This window comes from Eupeodes corollae, chromosome 3 (genome assembly GCF_945859685.1).
Source record: "Eupeodes corollae chromosome 3, idEupCoro1.1, whole genome shotgun sequence".
Taxonomy (NCBI): Eukaryota; Metazoa; Arthropoda; class Insecta; order Diptera; family Syrphidae; genus Eupeodes; species Eupeodes corollae.
Window position 1 is genome coordinate 11,503,907 of NC_079149.1, and position 22,528 is coordinate 11,526,434.

Consider the following 22,528-nt stretch of genomic DNA (forward strand, 5'->3'; position numbering starts at 1 on the left):
ATCCAAACCAAGAACAAACAAAAAACTCAGAAATAAATATATTTCCATAAAAGTGATAAAACTAAGCTGTGTGTTAACCCATATTTACACATTAAAACTAACAAAAACAAAAACCTTGAGAACATTTTAACATCTTCCCATTGAACATCTATAAAATGGCGCCCAACGCTACCATCTTCGTATATAAACATATTCCATGAATTAATTACACAAATAACAGTTTGTTGACAGAATGTTTGTTTGTATATAATTTCAATTCAAATATCTTTTCGTTCATTGAATCATAATCATCCAATCCAATTTCAAATCCAATTCCAAAGCTATAAAGAGAAATGAGGATGACACAACATTTTGCGGCTTTTCATGGTTGGATAGATTTTGGCAAGATCATGGACCATGACCGGTGCTGCCACATATGTTACAGTAATTACGTTGGTCGAGATAATTTATTATTATTATCATTCAGTATTGTTGTGAGGTGGTGACAAACTCAGCGGGATTCTGCATTTAAATCACAATCCCAGAAAGTTGTTGGATGTCCTTATAGGATTCAAGGATTCAATTCTTGTACATTTATTGTTCTAGGTAATAACAAGGGTTGATATGGTTTTTATCATTTTTATAGACTGAAGAAGTGCCATAAGTCGTTGGGTTTTGTTTTGGTGTTACGCAACATTACCTTTTCTCCCCTGACCCTTTTTGTTTTTCTTTTTGTGTGTCATATTGTGTGCTGTGCCACACAGAAGTGACGAAAAATATGGTTAATTTTGCTTCCTCTGTGTTTTGTTTTGTGTTGTTTGGTAACTTTCGAGTGTTTCGAGTTTTGTTGATGTGACAACATTATTAAAAATAAATTTATTATCATTCTCAGTTGTTGTTGTAGAAAATGAATTAATGATTTTGAAGAGAGTTTACGTATAGAACCGAAATGGATGTTAGAAACCCCTCGGAAATAGGTGATGACAAGTGCGAATTGAATAATAAAACAGGAATAAATAGTTTGTTAATCGTGTCTACAGTGAATGTGGTTTTGAAAGTGTGACCCTTTTTCAGAAGGGATACTATTTATTTAATAGTTTTTGAAAATTGTTGTTTTTTTATAGGATTTGAGGGAAAAGGAGAGGGGACAATATTGAAATATTCTCTGGTCTTAAATTTAATAGAAAATTGGTATTTTTTTTTTAGTTTCAGGAGAAAAGTCTGGGATATTTATATTTGTTTTTATTTTATTTTAAATACAATTCTAACATCCAAAGGATGTCTAATGGTAGGTTTTTCTTTTAATGTAAACGATTTGATTTATTAAGACTGCTTCCTTAAAGATATAAATAAACCATTGACACGAAATCAAAATGAGTCTTGAAGAATATGAAGGTAACGATGAGATGATGTTGGTGAAATGTATTGATCTTTTGTAATCAGGTTTGAATTCATTTCTCTTTACCATGGTTATTAACGAATATAAAAGTTAGTTAAATTTTAAGGGCCGATGTTGATCTTAAACAAAAGACAAATTATTTATTAAATAATTGTTGTTTCTTTGTATTGTGATAATATTGATATAATAATGCAACAAAATATCAGATGCAATCTTGGTGGCACACCTCCATAAACAATTAATAAGCCGAATTAATTCCCCCTTTTTCTCTTGAATTGTTACTGGTTTATCGACGTACACCTTTTCTTTCAAATAACTCTAGAAAATCCAACGCTGTCAATTCACAGTGGGCATTGAATTTGTCACTCAAAAGAGTCATTGTTTCGTTAGCTACTTGGCAAGTAGCACTGTTTGACAGGGTCCAGGCCCCAGCGCCATAAACGAGAACCAGGATGATGAGTGTGTGTTATAGATGGTGATTTTAGATGCTCGAGAGAGGACTTTACTTCTCAATTGCCTTCTAAGTCCAAAGAAGCAGCGATTTGCAAGAGTTACTCTGCGTTTGATCTCAGCGCTGGTGTCGTTGACTGTATTAATAGCGGTGCCTAGGTAGACAAAGTCCTTAACTACCTCTAAGTTATAGCTGTCCATGGTGACGTTTTGTCCTAGACGCCGTCGTTCAGTGTCCTTTTTTGATGACAGCATATACTTGGTCTTGCCCTCATTGACCACTAAACCCATCTTCTTCGCTTCCGTCGCAATGCTCAAAAACTCTCCACTCACATCACGCTTTGATCTTCCAATTATGTCAATATCATCTGCGTATCCGAGTAATTGGATGGACCTTTGGAAGATTGTGCCTCTAGTGTTGACGGTTGAGTTTTGCACAATTCTTTCCAGAACGCTGTTGTAGAAGTCGTATGACAGTGTATCGCCTTGTCTAAAACTTTTTTGATATCAAATACATCGGTAAGCATTCTCCGTCGTCATTCTGCACAAACGGATAAGTTTGACAGAGATGCCAAAACTAGACATTGCTCTTAAGAGCTTTTCCCTATGGATGCTGTCATACGCGGCTTTAAAATCGATAAGGAGATGGTGGGTATCGATTTGAAGCTAATGCATTTTTTCCAAGATCTGCCGTAGTGTGACCATTTGGTCGGTAGTGGACTTTCCTGGTCTGAAGCCACACTGATAAGTTTATTGACGAACGGCTTCAGACGTTCACATAATACGGTAGAGAAGATCTTATATGCAATGTTAAGGAGACTGATGCCTCTGTAGTTGGCGCAATTTAGAGGATCCTTTCTTTTTCTTTCCTTTGGCAGCGATGCCGTCAGCTCCAGCTGCATTGTTTGGTTTAAGTTTATATATAGCTATCTACACTTCGTCAAGGTCGGGTAGGCGGAATTGTTGATCTGCTTCGCCTAGGTTGAGTGGTTCTATCTCCCTTACAGCGGAATTCGGTTCGTCATCGTCGTTATATAATTTGGAGAAGTGATCTTTCAATATTCTCAGCATCGACTGCGGTTCTACTACGATGTTCCCCTGATGGTCTCATTCCTGTTGTGACAACCCCCACCTTCTCGATCGCGGGCTTCTCATGCTCTCTTTTTTTCCATCTAAGAAGCCGGTGTTCCTCTCTCCTCCTCTGCTTGTAGAGCTTGCGAGCAGCTCTAGTACTTTTGTGCAGCTCCGTTTTGTATGCCTGTTGTTTTGCTGCGTGTGCTTGCCGGCATTCGTCGTAAAACCAGGGGTTTTGGTGTTGTGCCGTGTGAAACCTAGCACTTCAGAGGCGGCATCTCTGATGGCTGCAAGGCAATGTTGCCACTGGTTTTCAATGCTTAATGCAGGAAGCATAGGACTCCTTAAGAGGTTATTAGAGACTCGATCGGAAAAGGACATGGCTGTCTCTTGCGATTGTAGCCATCTAACGTCGAATCTTCTCCAAGTACTTCCTTTTTTTTTGGCTTGGATCGGGATATCCGTAGCCGTACCTTGGCTACAACGAGGTAGTGGTCCGAGTCAATGTTGGCCTCTCGGAATGTTCGGATATCCTGGATACTGGAGAAGTGTCGTGCGTCGATCGCAATTGACGGTTGACGGTTGATTGATCAGGAGATTTCCATGTCCCCTTGTGGATATTAAGAAGCGTGAACTGCGTACTAGCTACCAGAAAGTCTCGCCCCGCAGCGAAATTAACCAGCCTGTATTCGTTGTCGGAGGTGGTGTCGTGCAGGCTGTATCTCCCGATTATGCCACCAAAGATGTTTTCTCTTACTAGCTTAGCATTAAAATCTCCTAAGACAATTTTAATGTCATAGCCAGGGCACTGTTCATATGTCTTGTCCAAGAGCTCGAAGAATATGTCTTTGCTATCTCCATCTTTCTCCTCTGTTGGGGCATGCGCGCATATTAGGCTTATGTAGGCCAATTTAGCCTTGATGCGGATTTTCGTGATGCGCTCGCTCACACTGTTGAAACTCAAGACTTTTTTCCTGAGTCTATAGTTCCAACAACAAATGTTCTCGGTAGCAGTCGCCGTAGTATATATCGCATTCTCTTAGTTTGCGTTTACCCGGTCCATCCCATCGCACTTCTTGGATGGCTGTAATATCTGCCTTGCAGCAGTTTAGGGCTTCCGCTAATTGTTCGGCTGCACGTGGTCTGTTAAGGGACCTAGCATTCCACGTACATATCCGAAGTTCGTTGTCCTTGTTTCGTTTCCGTGGGTTGTCAACAGTGAATCCGTCCGCATCCGAGGCTTGTTGGTGCTTTGAAACTAAAGGTATTTTTTACGTGGCCAGGAAGTCACCCCGACGGCACAACCCCCAACCTGGTGGGCCAGACCCTTAGTATAACTCCAAGAAAGGGGAGTCGGATAAACCGCTCCTTCCAGGCCTGGGCTCCTAATATGTCGAAAAAGCCGATTCCACCGTTGATTCCATCTCGAGAATTCGTCCGCTGCCGTCTGGATAAGGAGAGGTGCCTTAGTGGAAACACCTCTCCCCCCTCTCTCTGCCCCTAACAACTTTCCACTGGGGTTGGAACCCAATCTCCAGTTAGGTACTAGGCACCCGATATTCACCGCGGGGAAATGAGATTAGGAGTTGATAGACAGAGGTTGGTTTTAAGAAAAACCTGTGTACGCTTGGTTCCTCTTGAATGTACATGTCTACCATTTGAATATGATAATAAAATGATTAAATACAAAAAAAACTTGGCGTTTAATTGTGGTTCACATTCAACATCGGTTCTTAAAAATAAAAAAAGACGAAGCTAACAATTTTTTGTATAATAAGCAAACACTCAAGGGGATATTACTACCCTTATTATGCAGACACAGTGCGTGAGCACTAAGAAAAGGAGAGAGGTTTTGAAAGGAGATGTCGTTGCACGTTGGTTTTGAATTCCTGAATATTGCAATGACTAAGAAAAACAGAGTGTGTTAAAGCATTCCACATTCGCGTAGTTCGGCTAAAGAAGGAATCTCTGTATTTGACAGTACGCCCGAAGTTGGACTCGAGGGTATACTGACGTGTATTACTAGAAGCGCGAATATTACGGTTGAACTGTTCAAGAGGAGGAATGCAGCTGGCTATTTCACTAGAGCATAAAACGTTAAAATAACAGTAAATATGGTCAGACAAGAAACCTTAAAGAAACCCTAACGACACAAGACGGCATTGGGTTTTCGAAGCATTAAATTCCATTAAAAGCAAAAGAACAATTAGATTATATATTCTTACTGAGTCCCGTAAGACTCTTTTATAAACTCTCACATCGGGTTGTGCTTGCTAAATTAGCATTTCGTTAAATGGTTTCAACCTTATCTAGCCAATAAGGCTAGATCATACTCTGTTCTTTTCAATGGTTGAGAATCAAACAAGTTAAAAGTTAACTTTGGTATTCCATAAGGTAGCCATTTAGGCCCTATTCTTTTTATTTTATTACAAACGATTTACCGTCTGTGTTGAAGCATACTAAGTGCTTTATTTATACTGACAATGTCCAATTTTTAAGTTCTTATGATTATGAAGAATCGCAGTGTGATCTACACTCGTTTGTTTTTATTGCTGTGTTCGTATATTTTTGAAATTTCTTTTAGTTATTTATTTGATGGGGGAGTATCATTATTTCGTGTAAATAATATGTCTGTCCTTACTCTGTGATGTGTTGTTCGATTGAAAATGGATCATATTAACTCAATAACTCCTTAGTCTAATTAAGTTCTTTGTTTTAATAAAACGGAAATCAAAACAATCGAAAACAATCCTTTTGTTATAAATCAGTTTCTTATTACATTTGTTTGGCCTATTATTAAACAATTGTAAGGTGTGAGCACCAAATTATACCTGTCATAAATCTAGACTAGAAATAGTACAAAAAAAGTTTCCTGAGAATTGTGCTGAGGGGGTTAGGATGGGTGATCTTTCACCTTATCAGCACCGACAAAAAAGTCTTGAGAGCTGAGGTTCTTGTTTATGTTTTTTGTTTATTGTTATAGTAATATATGGAAACATTGAATCTTTGCACACTTTCTGTTTTGTATAAGCTTCAATATTTCCCAAATAAAACAGAGAAATTTAACCGATAGTAAATTCAAATCACATTTTTTGACAATTACTCGTGTTTATGAAATGCAAACGAACTCTGAAAGGCTAGTATCTACTTAGTTCTTTTAAATACGTATAAATGTATGGTGAATTTTGAAAATAAATAAAATGGGAAAACTGTTAATATGAGTTAAACCTTTAATCAATCAAATTACTCATTTGGATCATCAAGTTGAAATATTAACGTTCATCGATGAAAAACTGGGTGAATAATTTATTTTTATGCGAATAATTTGCCATTGATTAGTTGAAATTAGCTTAACATAATCTTCGTGTAGAATTTCTCAGTAAACCGGTTAAAATTGAATAGTTAACTTCTTTATAAATTATGCCGTTTATTAAAATAATTAATTTAATTTTTAACTTATAAACCGTCTACCAAGCTCTTTACGATTTGGTTATTTTAGACTCACAAATGATTTTTATAACAAACGAAATATTTTAAAAATGTTAAAATAAAAAGTTAGAAACGTCAAAATGTATTAAAACCTTGTGTGTATACATTTCGTACCAACAAGAAGGTGCGGTTAACCAACAATTTATTTCAAAATAACTTTAGTGACAGATTTATTTCCAGAAATTGTCATCCTTGGTTTTACTGGGACTATGTTAATTCATTTTTTCATGCCGCTAACTCAGCAATTTTTTAAGCACTGGAAGTCAATATTTAAGTGAAAAATGTACTGATCGAATAGACTATGCAACTCGTAGTCGTGGCGAACATAATCTGGAAATCAAATTAGAAAACAAATGCCATAAAATTATCTACCACATTAAATAACAATAAAAATATGACTTCCAAAAAGTTGTCTGTCTTTTCTTCATGTTCAAATTTTATAACACGTTAAAAAAATATATTACATTTCATCTAAATGAATAATCTGCAAATCAACCTGATACAAACATTTGTAAAAATTCTTCAGAATTGCGAAATTCTCAAAATAAATTGACATAAAGGTCAACAAAGAAAAAAAAAATCGTACATGCATCCCTCAATTATTATTTTTCAATTACACTACAAAAATTGATGATATGGATGCATTCGGTTTTGCACATTAGAGATCAATTTTTCCACACCACCGCCGACACACGCCATCCATCTCACACACAATATTTATGCCTTGAAGATACAAAAATACATTCTTTCATCATTTCAATCCAAAAGTTACATTTTAGTATCTTTTCTGATTCGCAATAAACTTCAACGATCAAATAAAATTCCTCTCGACTCCTCACATTTTTGATTTCTTTCAAAACTAAAAACTACAAACAATAAGTATTCACCTTGGGGCGCCTTTAGGCGGTGTTATTCCCTTAATTGCATCATGGTTTCTGATGGTCATCCACAAAAACACATCACGACCCAGCATAAAGGGAGCACTTCTGTATGTATACTGCACCACCCGAAAAAAAGATTGAAAGTAAAATAAAATCGTACACCAGACTACTCGTGTTTTAATTAGAATCTTCGATGGCATTGATTATGATCGGCACATGATCCACACTCCATTCGAGCTTCGAGCTCTGTATCTGCATCCATCCATCCATCGATCTCTCAAAAAAAGACGCAGAATCTTCAATCTAAAACTGAACGAAAGGTGATTCGGACAGTGGGGAAGGGCGGGGAGGGTAAACGTATGTGTATAGAACTTTGCGAATTAATTTTAAACGGAAATGCAATTTGTTCGTTGCATTGTAAGGAGCTGATAAATCGGCGATTAGGCCTCCCTTCTTCATGTTTTCATATAAGAAGTTAATACAAATTGTTTTGGGTTTTTATTTTTTGAAGACATGCGAAGGTGCTCGTGCGTCTCGTCATCGTCGTTCGTCGTCCGTCGCCGTCGTTTGTCAGGCGGTCATCATCTTTAAATATCAGTTTGCAGTTTTTAGCTTCTTTTTTTGAAAAATTCTAAGGAGATTTCTGCCCAAAAAATGGATAATCACAGCTGCTGATGATCGATGCGATGAAGTCCCATACAAAGAGTCATCGATGATGCGTGTATATTACGCATATTATTGTGCACCATCATCGTTGAATGTACGAGAGTATAAAGGATAATTATAGTTTTTTGCGTTAGTTTGGATAACGTAGTCTGTTGGTAATCATCTCTCAATCTCAACTTCAATCTCAATCTCACGTGGATCGTTCGTAATCATTATTAGACAGATAAACATCGATTTGTGGTGCTGATGGATTATAAGCATGACATAATTGTAATGTCTTTTAAGTAAGTGCGAGACATATTTAAAAATAAATTTACGACTTTATTGGTTGTAAGTAGGTACTTAAGTTAAGTGATCAGTAAAATTACGTATTCAAAACGAGAGCAAAGGATAGTAATAACAATAAGGAAGTAATTTATGAAGAGGAGAGTTTTGAATATCAGGATAAGAAAGGAACGCATCACAGATCAACAAGTACATCTTATCAATCTTAAAACATACAAATTCAATTTTGGGTTTCAGAATTTTAAAATTGATATTGTTGTAAACAGCTGAAAATTTATTTTTCTAAAATGATTTGTGGACCAAAAAAGGTTTACACTAAAAGTAAAAAAAACTACAAAACTGAACTTTGGATACAATTTTTCTCTGTTCATTTTCGTTAAGCTTGAAAACATAAGGTATACTTTTTGGCAGCAATTTATTACTTGACTAGACATCTAAAAGTATGCACGTAATTATGGCGTGGATATATTTTTGTTTAAAGAGAAGAAAAACACTGCACTTTTTCAGACGTTTAAACAAAAGAGCTGAGCTGCGAACTTGATTTTGAATATAAATTATTTTTTTGAGTAAATTCTTGAATTGGTATAAAAAAAAGTGTTTTAATGCAGTAAATCATTTTTCAAAGCGGTAATTTACAATGATTTGAAATTTTTTTCCAAAACAATTGGTAGAACGAAAGTAAATATAAGTTTTAAAGGCTTAATATGGTCTAATCGATAACATTGTATTTTTTATTATTATTAGGAATTTTATAAATGTGCATGTTTTTTTTAATGGAGACAATACTATAGATTACTTTTTTTGTAAATAAAACTAATCTGAAGACTTAAAGAAATTATATTGTATATATTGCTACTTCGTCCGCATTAGATAGTTTTTTTTTGGATAGTAGTATGAAATAACCCACGCTGTACTCTTTTGGATAAGGCCAGTTTGTGATTGTCATAGGTTAAGTTAGGTTAGGTCAATACATTTTAAGAAGAAGATAGGTTACTGGAATACATTTTTATATACGACATTTTTATTTTTTCCTTCCCCACTAGAACGTAAAGATTTTGTGGGTTTGAGACTCGTGAGCACGCTACATATAATTGTCCATTGGAAAATCAGTTTTTTTTTTTCAAATTTACACCTGCAACTTTCAACGTATATTGCAAATGCTGCTTTCAGAGGAAACTGCACTCTTTTTTTAGCTGAAACGGCAATCGGTTGGAGTTATCCGAATGCGTGGAATTAAAACATTTGTTCCTTTTGCTATTTAAGTCATGATTTTAGCTTTTATAATATTTCGTCCTAGGTGAGTAATCTGTAGCCGTGTAACATTACATAACATTGGTGCGTCAAAATTTCTCTTTAACAGGACTGGAACACCAACCTTCAATCTTAACTTATGAGAAGGCCCAACAGCGAATTCAAAAGAATTAAGAAATTCTTCAACTTCTTTTTTGTGGGACATTGTACATCCATCCCAAACCAACTGTTTATATTGCCGCAACATTATTCCACGCTCACTACTTTTGCTCATATTACATACTGGCGTTTCTTCATGAGCTAAGTTCAACGGCAGTTTCAAAACCGAGTGCGCTGTCCGTTCACCACTAAGCAGCGTAGCTGCTATATACTTTCTCGGGCATCAAAATATCTCCATACCAAATTTTATGCAAATTGGTTCAGTAGTTTAGGCGTGTCGGTGGACATCTCGAAAACATCGAGATGTTCAGTTTCCTCGATGCAAGTGCCATTTATGGATAATGGCAAGGGGGGTTTATTTCGCTTTAACGATAAAAGACAGCTTTGCGTTTTCGAAACATTAAATTCCACGCGGAAACGAATATGAAAAGCTAAGAGTGCTATCGTCAGCGAAACAATGTACCTATTGGATTAGAAGTTGCAGACAGGAGATCAATAATAAAAATGATAAAGAGTGTTGGGGATTGAACAGAGCCCTGGGGCTCACCAACATTTATTTTAAGGTTTTCAGACTTGAAGAAGGGGCGTAAGTGCAATGGGACGATAGTTAGAGTGGGAGGAGAATCACCTTTTTTAGGGACAGGCTGGACAAAAGCAGTTTTCCATCCACTCTTATTTATTAGAAACTTTTCTAGAAGAAGGAAAAGAACTGCAGTTTTTGAAGTATTTTAAAAATTATAACATAAAAAGTATACCAGCAATTAGAAACAATAGAGTTGGTAGAGCTAGTGGTGGTATAATGTGTGGCATAAAAAACACTGGCTTTGATAATATTATTAAATATAAAATCTGCGAGAATTATATAGTTATTGACATCACTTATGATACAAAACATTTTCAAATTTTACCTATTTATTTAAATTATAATGAATGGAGCATAAATTATAACGCGCTTTATAACTTTTTAACTATCTACAATCGTAAAAATATGATGATTATCGGAGAATGGTCGTATAAGCGACTATCAGAATTCGGTCTTAAATAATTTCCACTCTTCTAGCGAAAGAAATTCTTTTGACAATTGTCTAAATCAAAATGGGAAACTTTTATTAGAATTGATTGAAGACTTTGGTTTTTTCGTTTTAAATGGAACATCTCAAAGTGACTCAAACGGAAACTTTACTTTTGTGTCTGTTCAGGGTTGCTCTGTAATAGACTACTGTCTTATTAAAGGTGAATGGCTAAGTATAATTGATGACTTTGAAACCTGTCCAGCTAATTTTTGTCTCATCTCCCTATAATTGTCTTTTGCAAATTAGAAAATCTATTAGTAAATCTACAAAAAACCGGAAATGATAAATTAAAATGGAAAGAAAAACATGCAAATAGATATAAAATTAAACTTAATCATCAGCTGGTTGCGATGCCAAGTGTGACATCTGACTCTATAGATTCTATAACTCACATAGTTTCTTCAGTGATTAGACAGTCTGCAGAACTTTCTTCCCAACGTAGAAATACCTTTCAGTCTGTATGGTACGACGAAGAATGCAAAAAAAGTAGGAGAAAATCTATCGCTTTCTTAAAACTATATAGAAAAACAAATAGCGCAGTTTTTAAATCACTGTATTTACAATCAAACCAAGAATACAAAAGTTTATGCAGTCTCAGAAAAGAAATTTATTTAAAAAACACTGCTTCTAAGCTGGTTGAATGCAAGGACTCGAAATCTTTTTGGAAGACAGTACAAGTGATGAGTGGGCGGAATAGGAGGGTATTGTTCACAATTGATGAAAGTCTACTTGCTAATTATCTTGAAACTCTACTTCTGATTGACCCTAATCTAAACACAATAAGCTTTGCATTCCCTAATGTCATTATTCCTGAACTGGATTCCTATCTTACAATGGTTGAACTAGTAGCTGCTTTAAAAAAAAATGAAAAATAACAAAGCACCTGGATCTGATGGGATCCCAGTAGAGTTTTATAAACATGCTACTCCTGAGTTTTTGGAATATCTGTTAGAACTTTTCAATAGAATATTCATTGAAGAGACAGTGCCTGAAAATTTTCGCCTGTCTCTAATTACAGCCATTTTTAAAAAAGGTAACCGTGATTTGCCAGAGAACTATAGAGGAATTGCTGTGCTTAACTCATTAAGAAAAGTGTTTACACAAATACTCTATATTAGACTTAGGGTAGAAGATAATAACATAATTAGTTGCTTTCAAGCTGGCTTTCGAGCCAACTTTTCAGCTATTGATCAAATTTTTGTACTCAGCACCACTGCTAGGCGTTTTATTGATAAAAAACAGAACTTATATGCCTTTTTCGTTGATTTAAAAGCGGCTTTTGACACTATTAATAGGAGGTCCTTACTCTATAAGCGCTCAGCACTTGGCCTTTCTACTAAATTTATCAGAGTCTACGAAAAAATTCTCGAAAACACGATGGCATCTGTACAGAATGGTGGAAAAGTATCTAGAGAATTTAGTTGTGAAGCACGTGTCCCTCAAGGATGTGTTCTAAGCCTTATCATGTTTGCACTGTATATGAACGATGTCGAAAACAGTATACCTGGGGGAGTTCAGTTCGAGGATTACACTTAACGTCTTGTTTTATGCTGACGATCTAGTGATTTTATCAGACAGTCCGCTTACTCTACAGCTCCAGATAAACAAGCTGAAACAGTTTTGTGATCTATGGGATCTTAGAATAAATATCACCAAATCCAAAATAATGGTTTTCAGATCTCGAAATAGATCAACTGGCTATGGGCGGAATTGGACTTTAGATGGTGAGATAATTGAGGTCGTAAATGAATTTAAGTATCTTGGGTATACAATGACATATAATCTTAAAATTCAAACCCTTATAAAAGAAAAAACAACCGCTGCAATAATTGCAATAGATACAATGTGGTCTCAGTTCTTCGCAAATAAACTCGTAGATCCAATCTCAAAATTCAAAGTCTTCAATGCCACCGTGAATACTTGTTTTTGCTATGGTAATGAAGTATATGGTTTCGAACAGTTGGAGGAAATGGAAAATATTATACAGAGGTATTTTCTCAAGCGAATTTTTAGGTTACCTATTAACACTCCTATTTATGCTATCCACCTAGAGTCAGGCTTACCTCAAATTTTCTTGAAAAAATTAAAGGCTAACGCCGATTTTATGATCAAAAAAGACTCCTTAAAATTTGTTTTAGTTGTGGATATAGTCCGGTCAAAAATTGGTATGATCTTGCTGTAGCACAAAACCTTTAAATATCATTGCCAGTGGACAATGTGGAAGCAATAAAAAGTGCACTATATGAATGTATCTCTGTTAAAGATGACTCGATGTATAGGTTTTGTGTTGCGAGAGGGGCTGCATCAACATCCAGGAATATATACAGACAACTTAATCAGAAACTTGGTGAAAGAAACTATTTTAGAGAAGAGTTTACAGTTTCTGAAATGAGCTTGATCTTCAAGATAAGAACGAAAATGCTCGATTTGAATTATAGACCACATACAACAGACTTAAACCCTGTGTGCTCCCTTTGCAACCTTGGTCAAAACGAAGATGTTTTGCATTTTTTAGCACTTTGTCCAATATTACAGGAAATCCGAAGGCTCTACTTTTATTCTAGTTTTCTTTCTCAAGAGGAATGTGTCAGTGTACTAAACGGAGATCGTGGCTGGAAGCCTCTTATACGCTATGTCTCACATGCACGAAAATATCGAAACTAGTGTTTGAGTTTGTTTTGAGTTGTAAGAAGATGTTAATGTGATTGTATCTTCTCCTTTTTTTTCGTTTTTAACCAAATTAAAAGTCCTTAAAATTGAAAAATTAAATTTAAAAAAAACTTGAGAAATATGCAGTTCTTTTCCTATTTTTGCTTTTTTTTCTCACTTACAAACTATTATCTGCTTTAGCTTTGTTTCCTTAATTTTTTTTGTTTTGACTAAACTAAAAGTCACATTTTTTATTAAACATATGAATACCTGTTATTGCTTTTTTATACTATATATATATAAAAATACACTTTAATGGTGAACATTATTCCATATGGTTCAATGTTTTCTTTTTTTCTTTGTTTTTGACTAAACTAAAAGTCACATTATGAAAATGTTTTCTTTAATATCTATATTTATATTTACATTTTCTTTTTTTTAACTATGAAACTTATTTTTTTTCCCAAAGCCATGCTTTGTATATCTTTTATTGTGAAATATTGTACTTATAAGACAATTGAAAAATAAAGAACTTATCTATCTATCTATTTATCTATCTATCTATCTATCCATCCACTCGGAACGAGACCTGAGGAGTAGGATAGATGGAAAAGCTCACGCAGTGGTTTTTCCAGCGTTGAAGAACACCTCTTCAGAACAATAGCGGGGATACCATCTGGACAAGAAGATATATGTATGTTAAGATCTTTTAAGACTCTCCCAACAGTACGAGTGCGAAAAAGAGTTGCCCCATAGAATCACTCAATCGCTCAAGTACAGGCGGAGTCACAACACTCACTGGCAGCGTAGAATTGGAGGCGAACTGCCTAGCAATTGGAGTGTCTTCGACAACGAGTGTATTAACCGAGGAAGAGGAAGAATTCTTTATATTTTTTACAAATGACCAAACGTTTTTACTGCCTTTGGGACATTGCAGTATTTTTTCCCGTAATTTTTGGTCATGTTAAAATTTGATCCGTCGAATATGGGCGTTGCAGGCCTTCCTGGCTTGCATGAACTTATTCCAGTTTTTCTCAATTAGATTGGCTTTAAAACAACGGAAACTTACCTTCTTGACCCTAATAACCTACTTACAGTACGCATCAAACCATGCGTTTTCCTAAGGTCTGATGCTTTTAACCCTATTCGGGATAAAAGTTCTCATTCCCAAGAGAATCATATCAGCGCTGGCGTTAACGTCACTATCGAGGAAGCATTGTGACCATTTAAAGATCCTAAAATAATTATTGAGACCGTCCCAGTTGGCTTTCTCGTATTGCCAAACGGTTCTCTTAGGAGCTCTTTATTTAACTGGAGAGTTTTTACACGAAAAATTTGCTGATATAACACAATGGTCAAACTAACAGTGTACTTATCAGGGTCAGATAAAAGAAACAGGTCAAGAGTATTTTCTGCACGACCTTCAACGTCCGATATTCGGGTTGGCTCGTTGGCCAGCTGAGTTAGGTGGTTCAACTCAGCGAAGATTTTTGCACACACTCCATCGGGTAATGTGTGGCCTCAATGTTAAAGCCATAAAGAATTGTGTATATTGAAATCGCCGCAACAACGATTTCAATGCGAGTATAGGACGAAACAATTCTTTGAATGGAATCAGACAAAACATCAAATTCACGAGAACTTGATACTCCTAAATTAGGGCTTCGATAAAGGAAACAATAGTGAATGATTTGCTTATTCGCGGAAAATTTCAGCCACATAAAATTGAAAAAAGAATTGGTACAGAGACCAAAATACATACTACAGTTAAAAGATTTTTTTTGAAAATTCCGTTTTGCGTATTTTAATGTTATTATCAGTGAAACAAAATTAATTTTCAAATTTAAAACTTCGAGGATCTTCATACATGGCTGAAAAAATATCAAAATGAGTTAATGAGAGTGGCCAAGTGACTAAATTAAAATACATTTAGAAATTTATAAACTTGCATTAATTTTACACAGAAAAAACTAAACTGACACCTTTCCACCATTCACTTCACGGTCATGCAAAGCCAGCTAAAAATTCCCCGCCTCTAAACCTAAAAGAAGAATTCCTACATCTTACTTATTATCATTGATACCCTTCATGCATTAAACAGAAGACACCACCAGAAACAAGAAAACCACTTCTTGAAGCTCATGTTACATGTAAACTACAACATCCAAACATGAAATGTTAAATATGCAAAAAAACAACTTATGAAGATGGCGCCTAGCCATGTCACTCCTATATTTTGGCACTGACTGGTGGCATTTACCGCGTGATGAGGACAAACATTTGTTTAACATGTTTTGTCACTTTTGTACCACACTCTGCAATACCAACGATATCTGTTGCATTCCATCAGCACATTTTTCCACCTGTGTGTTACTCACATTGGAAATTTTAGCTCCTCCATCCACTTCTATCCTCTGGAGCATTTATAGTTGACACATGTAAATGAGTTCGTTTCAAGTCGTGAGTAAATATTTGCTTTCTTCACAAGGCCCAAGTCATGATGTCCTTAGAACAAAACCATGCCTGAAAGTCCAGGACTTAATTATGCTCTCTTTCTGTGTTTGAAGGATAAGTAGACTTTTTTGAACAAGTAGCTAAACAAAGCTGAGAAAATTTGAAACAACCCCAATTGGTGATCCTCAAATTTTTGTGACATCAAACTACCTGGATGGGGAATGTTGAATTTAAAGCTTACATAATTAATAAAACAAATACGCTTTGATTATGTAAAAACTATCTTAACATTAACTAATTCACTATCATTTGACTTTTATTAGTTTAACATATAACATCGTGACTTCTTAAGTACCGCAAATATATATTCATGCAAACCCACTTCAACTTATAATCAGATGCTTGTGTCTCGGGTTGTTAATTATTGTAACCATTTTTATTGTACAATAAAAAAATAAAACCACTAAAAAGTTTGTTAATATAATTAAATCCGTTCCGCATTCACAACCATCTAATTAATATTTCAGCCACAAGCATAAAGTGTTTAATCTGGCGCAACATTTTTCTGTCTTCATGCTCTAAATGATTTCCTATCAATCCATCCGAATTTCTTCCTTACTAACAAAAACCTTCCTGCTCACTTCATTTAACACTACGTATGAACTCTTTAATCAAAAACTTATTGAAAAAGGTCTTGAATCTAATCTGATATAAAAAAGCAAATTCTTGCAAAATTGAATTAAATACAAAAAACAATAAACATTGCGCGAGTATACGAATACTTTTGCAATAGTGTGATTACTTCAATTTTCCATATCTTTTGACATCTCCACTCTTCATGTCATCCAAAGCGACACTTAACTGTTATTTTCGCAAAACAACAAACAATTCACAATAGCGCACAAGTAAGTGTCAAACAAAAGTAACATTATTTGACAATAAACCTGTCACTTTGCATCAACAGACCTTAACTATACAGTCTATGGTACACCATGGTTGTCAAAGACAATATTTTTGTGTGATGCAAGTTGAATAATTTATCAAAGCGTGTGCCATATATTCCGCGCTCCTCAACCTCAATCATCTTTGTTGCTGATTTAAATAACTGCAAAAAGGCTACGCCACCGATTGCGATGGTAACGACACGAAGACGTGACGACGGACGTTGGACCAAAATATAATTTAGACGAAGAAAGAGAAGAAGAGGAACGAAAGGGGCAGTGTGTTTCTCACTTCTTGGTTTTCCTTTTTCATTCATCGTTCATCTTATTGTTTTTACCACATTTTTGCTTGTCTTTCTTCTTTCTTGCAACAAAACCGTATAAAATGTGACGCAAGAGCCAAGACTGCGAGACTCAAACTACTAGCGCTTAGCCTAGGCTAACGGCTTAAAAATTACATAACCAAAGACTACAGCAGCCGAATTCACTTGTTTAGCCTCTCTCTCTAAACATGGCTGGACCGGGCCGGACTCTAGCGTCACAATTAATTACAGCTCAATTGCGCGCGCGTTGCCGTTGAATTTAACTTCCTTCATTTCATGATACCAATGGCCTATCAGACTATATAAAGTCCAAAGACCATAAGATTCACTTTCACCATTTCTTACAATAAAAAAAGGAAAACAAAAGCCTCTAACTTTGGAGTTTAAGATACTTCCTGCTATTGGACTGGTTTGTATTTATATTTTTCTTGTTTTCTGGGGCACCACTGTGTTGCAGGAAAATTGCAAATAATTCATGTTTCATGTTTTGGCCTCATTGCATAAAAATAAACTGATCATTTGTAGATCGTTGATCTGGCGAGTTAATTGCTTCATTAAATCTCACAGTATAAACCTTATAACTTAGTTTTCACACGTCATTGGATGCAACGGTAATATAATTACCCAATTTCGAAGAAGAATAAAACGTTTATGTTCGAAGTTTCGAAATTTAAATTTATGTCAAAATATTGCAGGCGATGACTTTTGAACCATGAATTCAAAGTTTACGGTGTTTGAAATTACGAAATTTATGACAGAACATTTAGATCTGTTATCAAAAGTGACATTTCGAAATGAAAATTCTTGTTACACAATGTTTCAAATTTCGAAATTGATAATAAAATGAGAATTAAAAGAATCCTTCGAAAACAGAACTAAATTTTAAACAAGAAAAAAAATAAAGTAGTTCGAAATATTTCTGTAAAATGAAAACTCTGACTCCTTTCGAAATTCGAAAAAGATCAGTACTTCACAAATTTACATAATTAAAGTTTTAAAATTTAATAAGACATTTCTAAATTCAATATTTGTGAGAATCTTCAACAATTTGAGTTGGCAAGTGATATTTTCATAGAAATTTGATTTTCAGGATCTTATATGATTTTCGAACTTAAGGACTTGAAATCTATTCTCGAATTCGATATTTCAGTAATCTAGGTGTACAAACAAATAAGTGTTGATAAATTTCAAACCACAGTAAATCTTATGATAGCTTGAAGAATTATAAAGGGTTATTATTGTTTTGTTGTTCGAAAAATATTAAACCGTCAAAAATAGATTTTGTGTATATTCGAAAAATACATGAAAATGTGAATATGGATGACATTTCTTCAAGCCATCTGAATTTAAAGCCACTTAGCATGTTTCTTCTCATTTAAGTGTTTCTAAGAATACGAAATATAGCAAAGTATTTTATGTTCGAATTTTCGAAGTAATTCTTTTCGAACTTTGTATAGAAGATTTGTCTTGGGTTTTGATGTCATTTCTTTGACATTGACATCTATACTTACCTCACTCTTTGTCTTTGTTCTTCCGAAAGTTTTGATTTTTTTATAAATAATAAATAGAAAACAATATTTAATTTAATTATTTAGTTTTTTTTTTAATCTATATAAAATTATTATAATTTTTTTCATCTCGTTAAATACGTAATATATTTTTTGTTTTTCATATAAAAGTATAACACATTTGGTTTATAATACAGATAATGGTATTTGTTTTATAAATTATAAAAAATATAGTTATATTCTTGTTTTATAAAACAAAACCACTTTAAGTCAGCTCAACGTTCGAATGAAAGTATATAATATACTTTATAAAAATATTATACTGCGCACATCAAGTGCCCCACTTCCGGGACAGAATTTCATCATTCTTAATCGAATTTTAAAGGTGTTTTTGTTATATATGAGATACATTGGGGTTTTGGTATTGGTTTTGGTTTTTTTTTAATGGTAGTAGGAGGAATGAGAGTATGAAGGGCTATTTTGGGGAAGAAAACAAAAAGTATTGGGATAAACAAAAACAAAAATATAGAAATTATATTTGGAATGTTAGGTATTTTTTTTCCTTTTCATTCGCCCTTCGTCCTTAAAATTGTTTTATTTTTTTGGATAACTCACTATTCATGGTGTCCTCCGTGGGAATGATAGGAATGGTGTTCTTCTTTTTTGAAGATTGGCACTTCAACTGGGTATTTCTCGGCAATTGGGATTTCTTTGTGAATTGGGACCTTAACTTCGGAATAGACGGGATAGGGTTTATCGATTGGAACTTTGACTTCATAGGGGACTGGCTTCTCAACAGTATATGGAACCTTCTTCTCGACGGCATAAGGCTGTGGAACTGGAACCTTTACGTGAACGGGATATGGTTTCTCGACGTAGACCTTGTATGGTCGGTCAACTGGAACTTTCACCTCATAGGGGACCTTCTTCTCAACAACCACTGGATATGGTTTCTCAACTTCGACTGGGTATGGTTTTGGCACCTCAACGGGGTATGGCTTCTCTACGGGAACCTTAACTTCATATGGTACCTTCTTGATGACTTCATAGGGTTTTGGTACTGGGACCTCTACTTTGACCTCATATGGGATCTTCTTGATGACTTCGTAGGGTTGTGGAACTGGTACCTTGACTTCGTATGGGATCTTCTTGATAACTTCATAGGGTTGAGGTACGTGCACCTTGACTTCGTAGGGTTTGTCTACAGGGTATTTGACTTCATAGGGTACCTTCTTTTCGACGATGTAGGGTTTTGGCACATGTACTGGCACCTTAACGTATTCCTTGACATGTACTGGCACCTTTTTCTCTACGTAGTAGGGTTGTGGGACATGCACTTTGACCTCATAGGGCACCTTCTTTTCGACTGTGTAAGGAACATGCTTGGTCACAGTGTATGGTACTGGGACTTTCTTCTCAATTGTGATGGTCTTGATGTGTTCCTCGTGTCCGTGGTGAGAGTGACCGTAGGAGTGACCATAGTCGCCGAGATATAATCCACGTTTCTCCACGTTCTTGGATTCCTCATTAGGAGCGGCCTCAGCTGCTGCAACCTCCTTAGTTTCGGCCTCAGGAGCGGCTGCAGCTGTCTTGTCAGCTGATCCGCTAGCCAATGCCACGCATAGTGCGAGACAAGGTATAATGAACTGTAAAAGAAAAAGCATTTAAATAATTATACTCGAATTACAAGACAAGAGGAGAAAAACAACAAAGCAACAATTAATTATGCAGCGTAAACACGGAAAGAAAAACAAAAGCAACTTTGCAGCGATGCATGCAGCGGCGCAGTTTATTAATGGTTTGTTATATCCTTTCTATTTTTTGAAGTGAGTGTTTTTTGTTTTTTTAGTTTTCTATTTATTACAAAACTCTTTTATTTTCTGAACTGGTTGAACGATGCGGTAATCCAATTCATCATTCACTTTCACGTTTTGCAATTTCACTTTCGATGCGCATTGCACTTTTGTTTTTGCTACACTTTGTGAGTTTCATGCAAGATTGTAATTTGAGCACTTTGAAGATTGCAGATAGATACTTTTTTAAGATTGAATATTGCGAAAAAAAAGATAATTTTTCAGTTTTGAAACACTTGCTTTAAAGTTTATACAATTATAAATAAATCACACAATTTAGCATAAGGAACCAAGTTATTACCATTCGCATGTTGAGCTTTTGTTTTGCACGAAAGGTGGTGGTTAGATTATTAGAGGGAAAACTGTCTAAACCAAAACGAGATCCAAGTTGTTACTGATTCAATTTCCAAGACTTGGCTGCTATATATACAGATGGTTTATTTTCCATTCTCCTACCATGATGCATGGCTTGAATCAGCTGGCTTATTGTATAGTAAAGAGTGTAGTAATGTGCCACCACTGCTGGTTGCACTTCTCCGCTCCGCTCCGGTCGCCACCTGCGTCGCGTCGTCTTCGGTCGTTGGTAATGGTGGTGGATGGTAATAACGCGATGATGATGGTGATGTTGATGGTGGGAAAGAAGCAGAAGAAGAAAATAATACAAGAAATCAACAAACAAAAAACTAAACAAAACAAAGCAAAGCTCTGTTCAACGACTTCTTCAGAGACTTCGGAGCTGAAGAAGTCAATCATCATTGTAATGGATGCCTGGTTTTTGGTTTTCAATTTTTAATCTAGGAGGATGGTTCTCCTTCCAATCATGATGTATAGTTGAATTGTTAAGGTCCAAGGTACTTTTGGGATCTTTTTCCATTTCATTTGAGACGACAAGACAAATGAGATCGCTTATCAAAAGTCTCGTTAAATTTTTTGTATCTTGAAAAATCAAATAATTTTTATTTTTTTAATGTTGTTGCGTAATTTATTTGAAACAATAATAATGATAATAATAATTGAGTTCGAAATATTAAAAAAAAAATCCAATCTTAGACGCGTATGGAAACGGTCAAGGTCGTCGTTCTGGTTGTAAAGTAAAGAAACAAATGCATCCCAAACATCAACAACCGGACACACGACTTATGCAGACATTTTGTTTATATTCGACCTTGAGTAACAAAAATAATAATCAACAAATACAAAAAAAATACTAATAATAATAATAATAACATAAAACAGTTGCTCTGTTTTGGACGCGTGATCATTTATTTTGGAGTTTTGAAATTGAACAAATAATTAGTGCATTTCCAGATTAGGCCCAACAGCTTTTGAAGCTTTGAAACATACCTATACCTACTCTTAATTAAGGTTGAGTGGTTTTTTATTTTGGTTTAAACAAAAAAACAAAAATAGTTAAGATTTACAAAACATTATTTGTAAAAAAAATTACTTGAAGTGGAAATTATAGAAAATTGGAAGATGTAATTTTTTTGTTAAGTGCCACCATTAAAAATGAAGGCATTTTTGTACTCGTATCGCGTAGATTAAGATTTGTTGTTGCATTGCAACATTTAAATTTATTAGTTAACCTTTGAATATTTGTACTGTTAGATTTATATTGATTTTGCTTTAAGAATTGGTTGTCCTTTGTTTTCGTTTGTAAAAATAAAAAATTGCATTTAAGTAAAGCTTATTTTTATAACAAGAGATTTGATCGATAAAAATATGAGAGTTATTAAAATATTTCAAGAAGAATTTCTAAGGACATACTGCTCCAAAAATTTTGTCTATGGATTTGAAGTTTAGTTAAAAGCTTTCCAATATCTGTATCTGGTTTTAGTTTCTATTATTAGAAATAAGGACTCAACTAAAAGCTGAGTTGTTTGAATGAAAATGAAAATATTCATGCCTATGATCACTGATCAACAAAATTAAGTTGTATTTCTGTCACACAGCAACAAAAAAAAAAACTTATTTTGGAACAGATTTTGTTGTCTTGTATTGGAAAACATACATCCTGAAAATTTAAAATACGGTGTTTTCAAGACTAGAAAAAACACAGCGTAATTCTTAACAAAATGAAAATAACGACTGAGT

The 22,528-nt window shown here is 34.9% G+C and overlaps 1 protein-coding gene across 1 annotated transcript; it reads right to left on the minus strand.

The window, feature by feature from the left end:
• Nucleotides 1-18,638: 18,638 nt before the first annotated feature.
• On the minus strand, nt 18,639-20,823 carry LOC129952302 (skin secretory protein xP2). Its single transcript, XM_056064820.1, has 3 exons — nt 20,736-20,823; nt 19,197-20,227; nt 18,639-19,056 (listed from the first exon to the last, which is right to left on the minus strand). Exons 1-3 carry the CDS (start codon nt 20,742-20,744, stop codon nt 19,023-19,025), a joined length of 1,074 nt encoding a protein of 357 aa, XP_055920795.1. The 5' UTR covers nt 20,745-20,823; the 3' UTR covers nt 18,639-19,022.
• Nucleotides 20,824-22,528: the final 1,705 nt, after the last annotated feature.

What these genes read in the sequence shown, in the direction of transcription:
- LOC129952302 (XM_056064820.1), bottom strand. An exon ending in CACGGAGGACACCATGAATA is followed by an intron (nt 19,057 to 19,196) that starts GTGAGTTATCCA and finishes TCCCCAAAATAG; the next exon opens with CCCTTCATACTCTCATTCCT.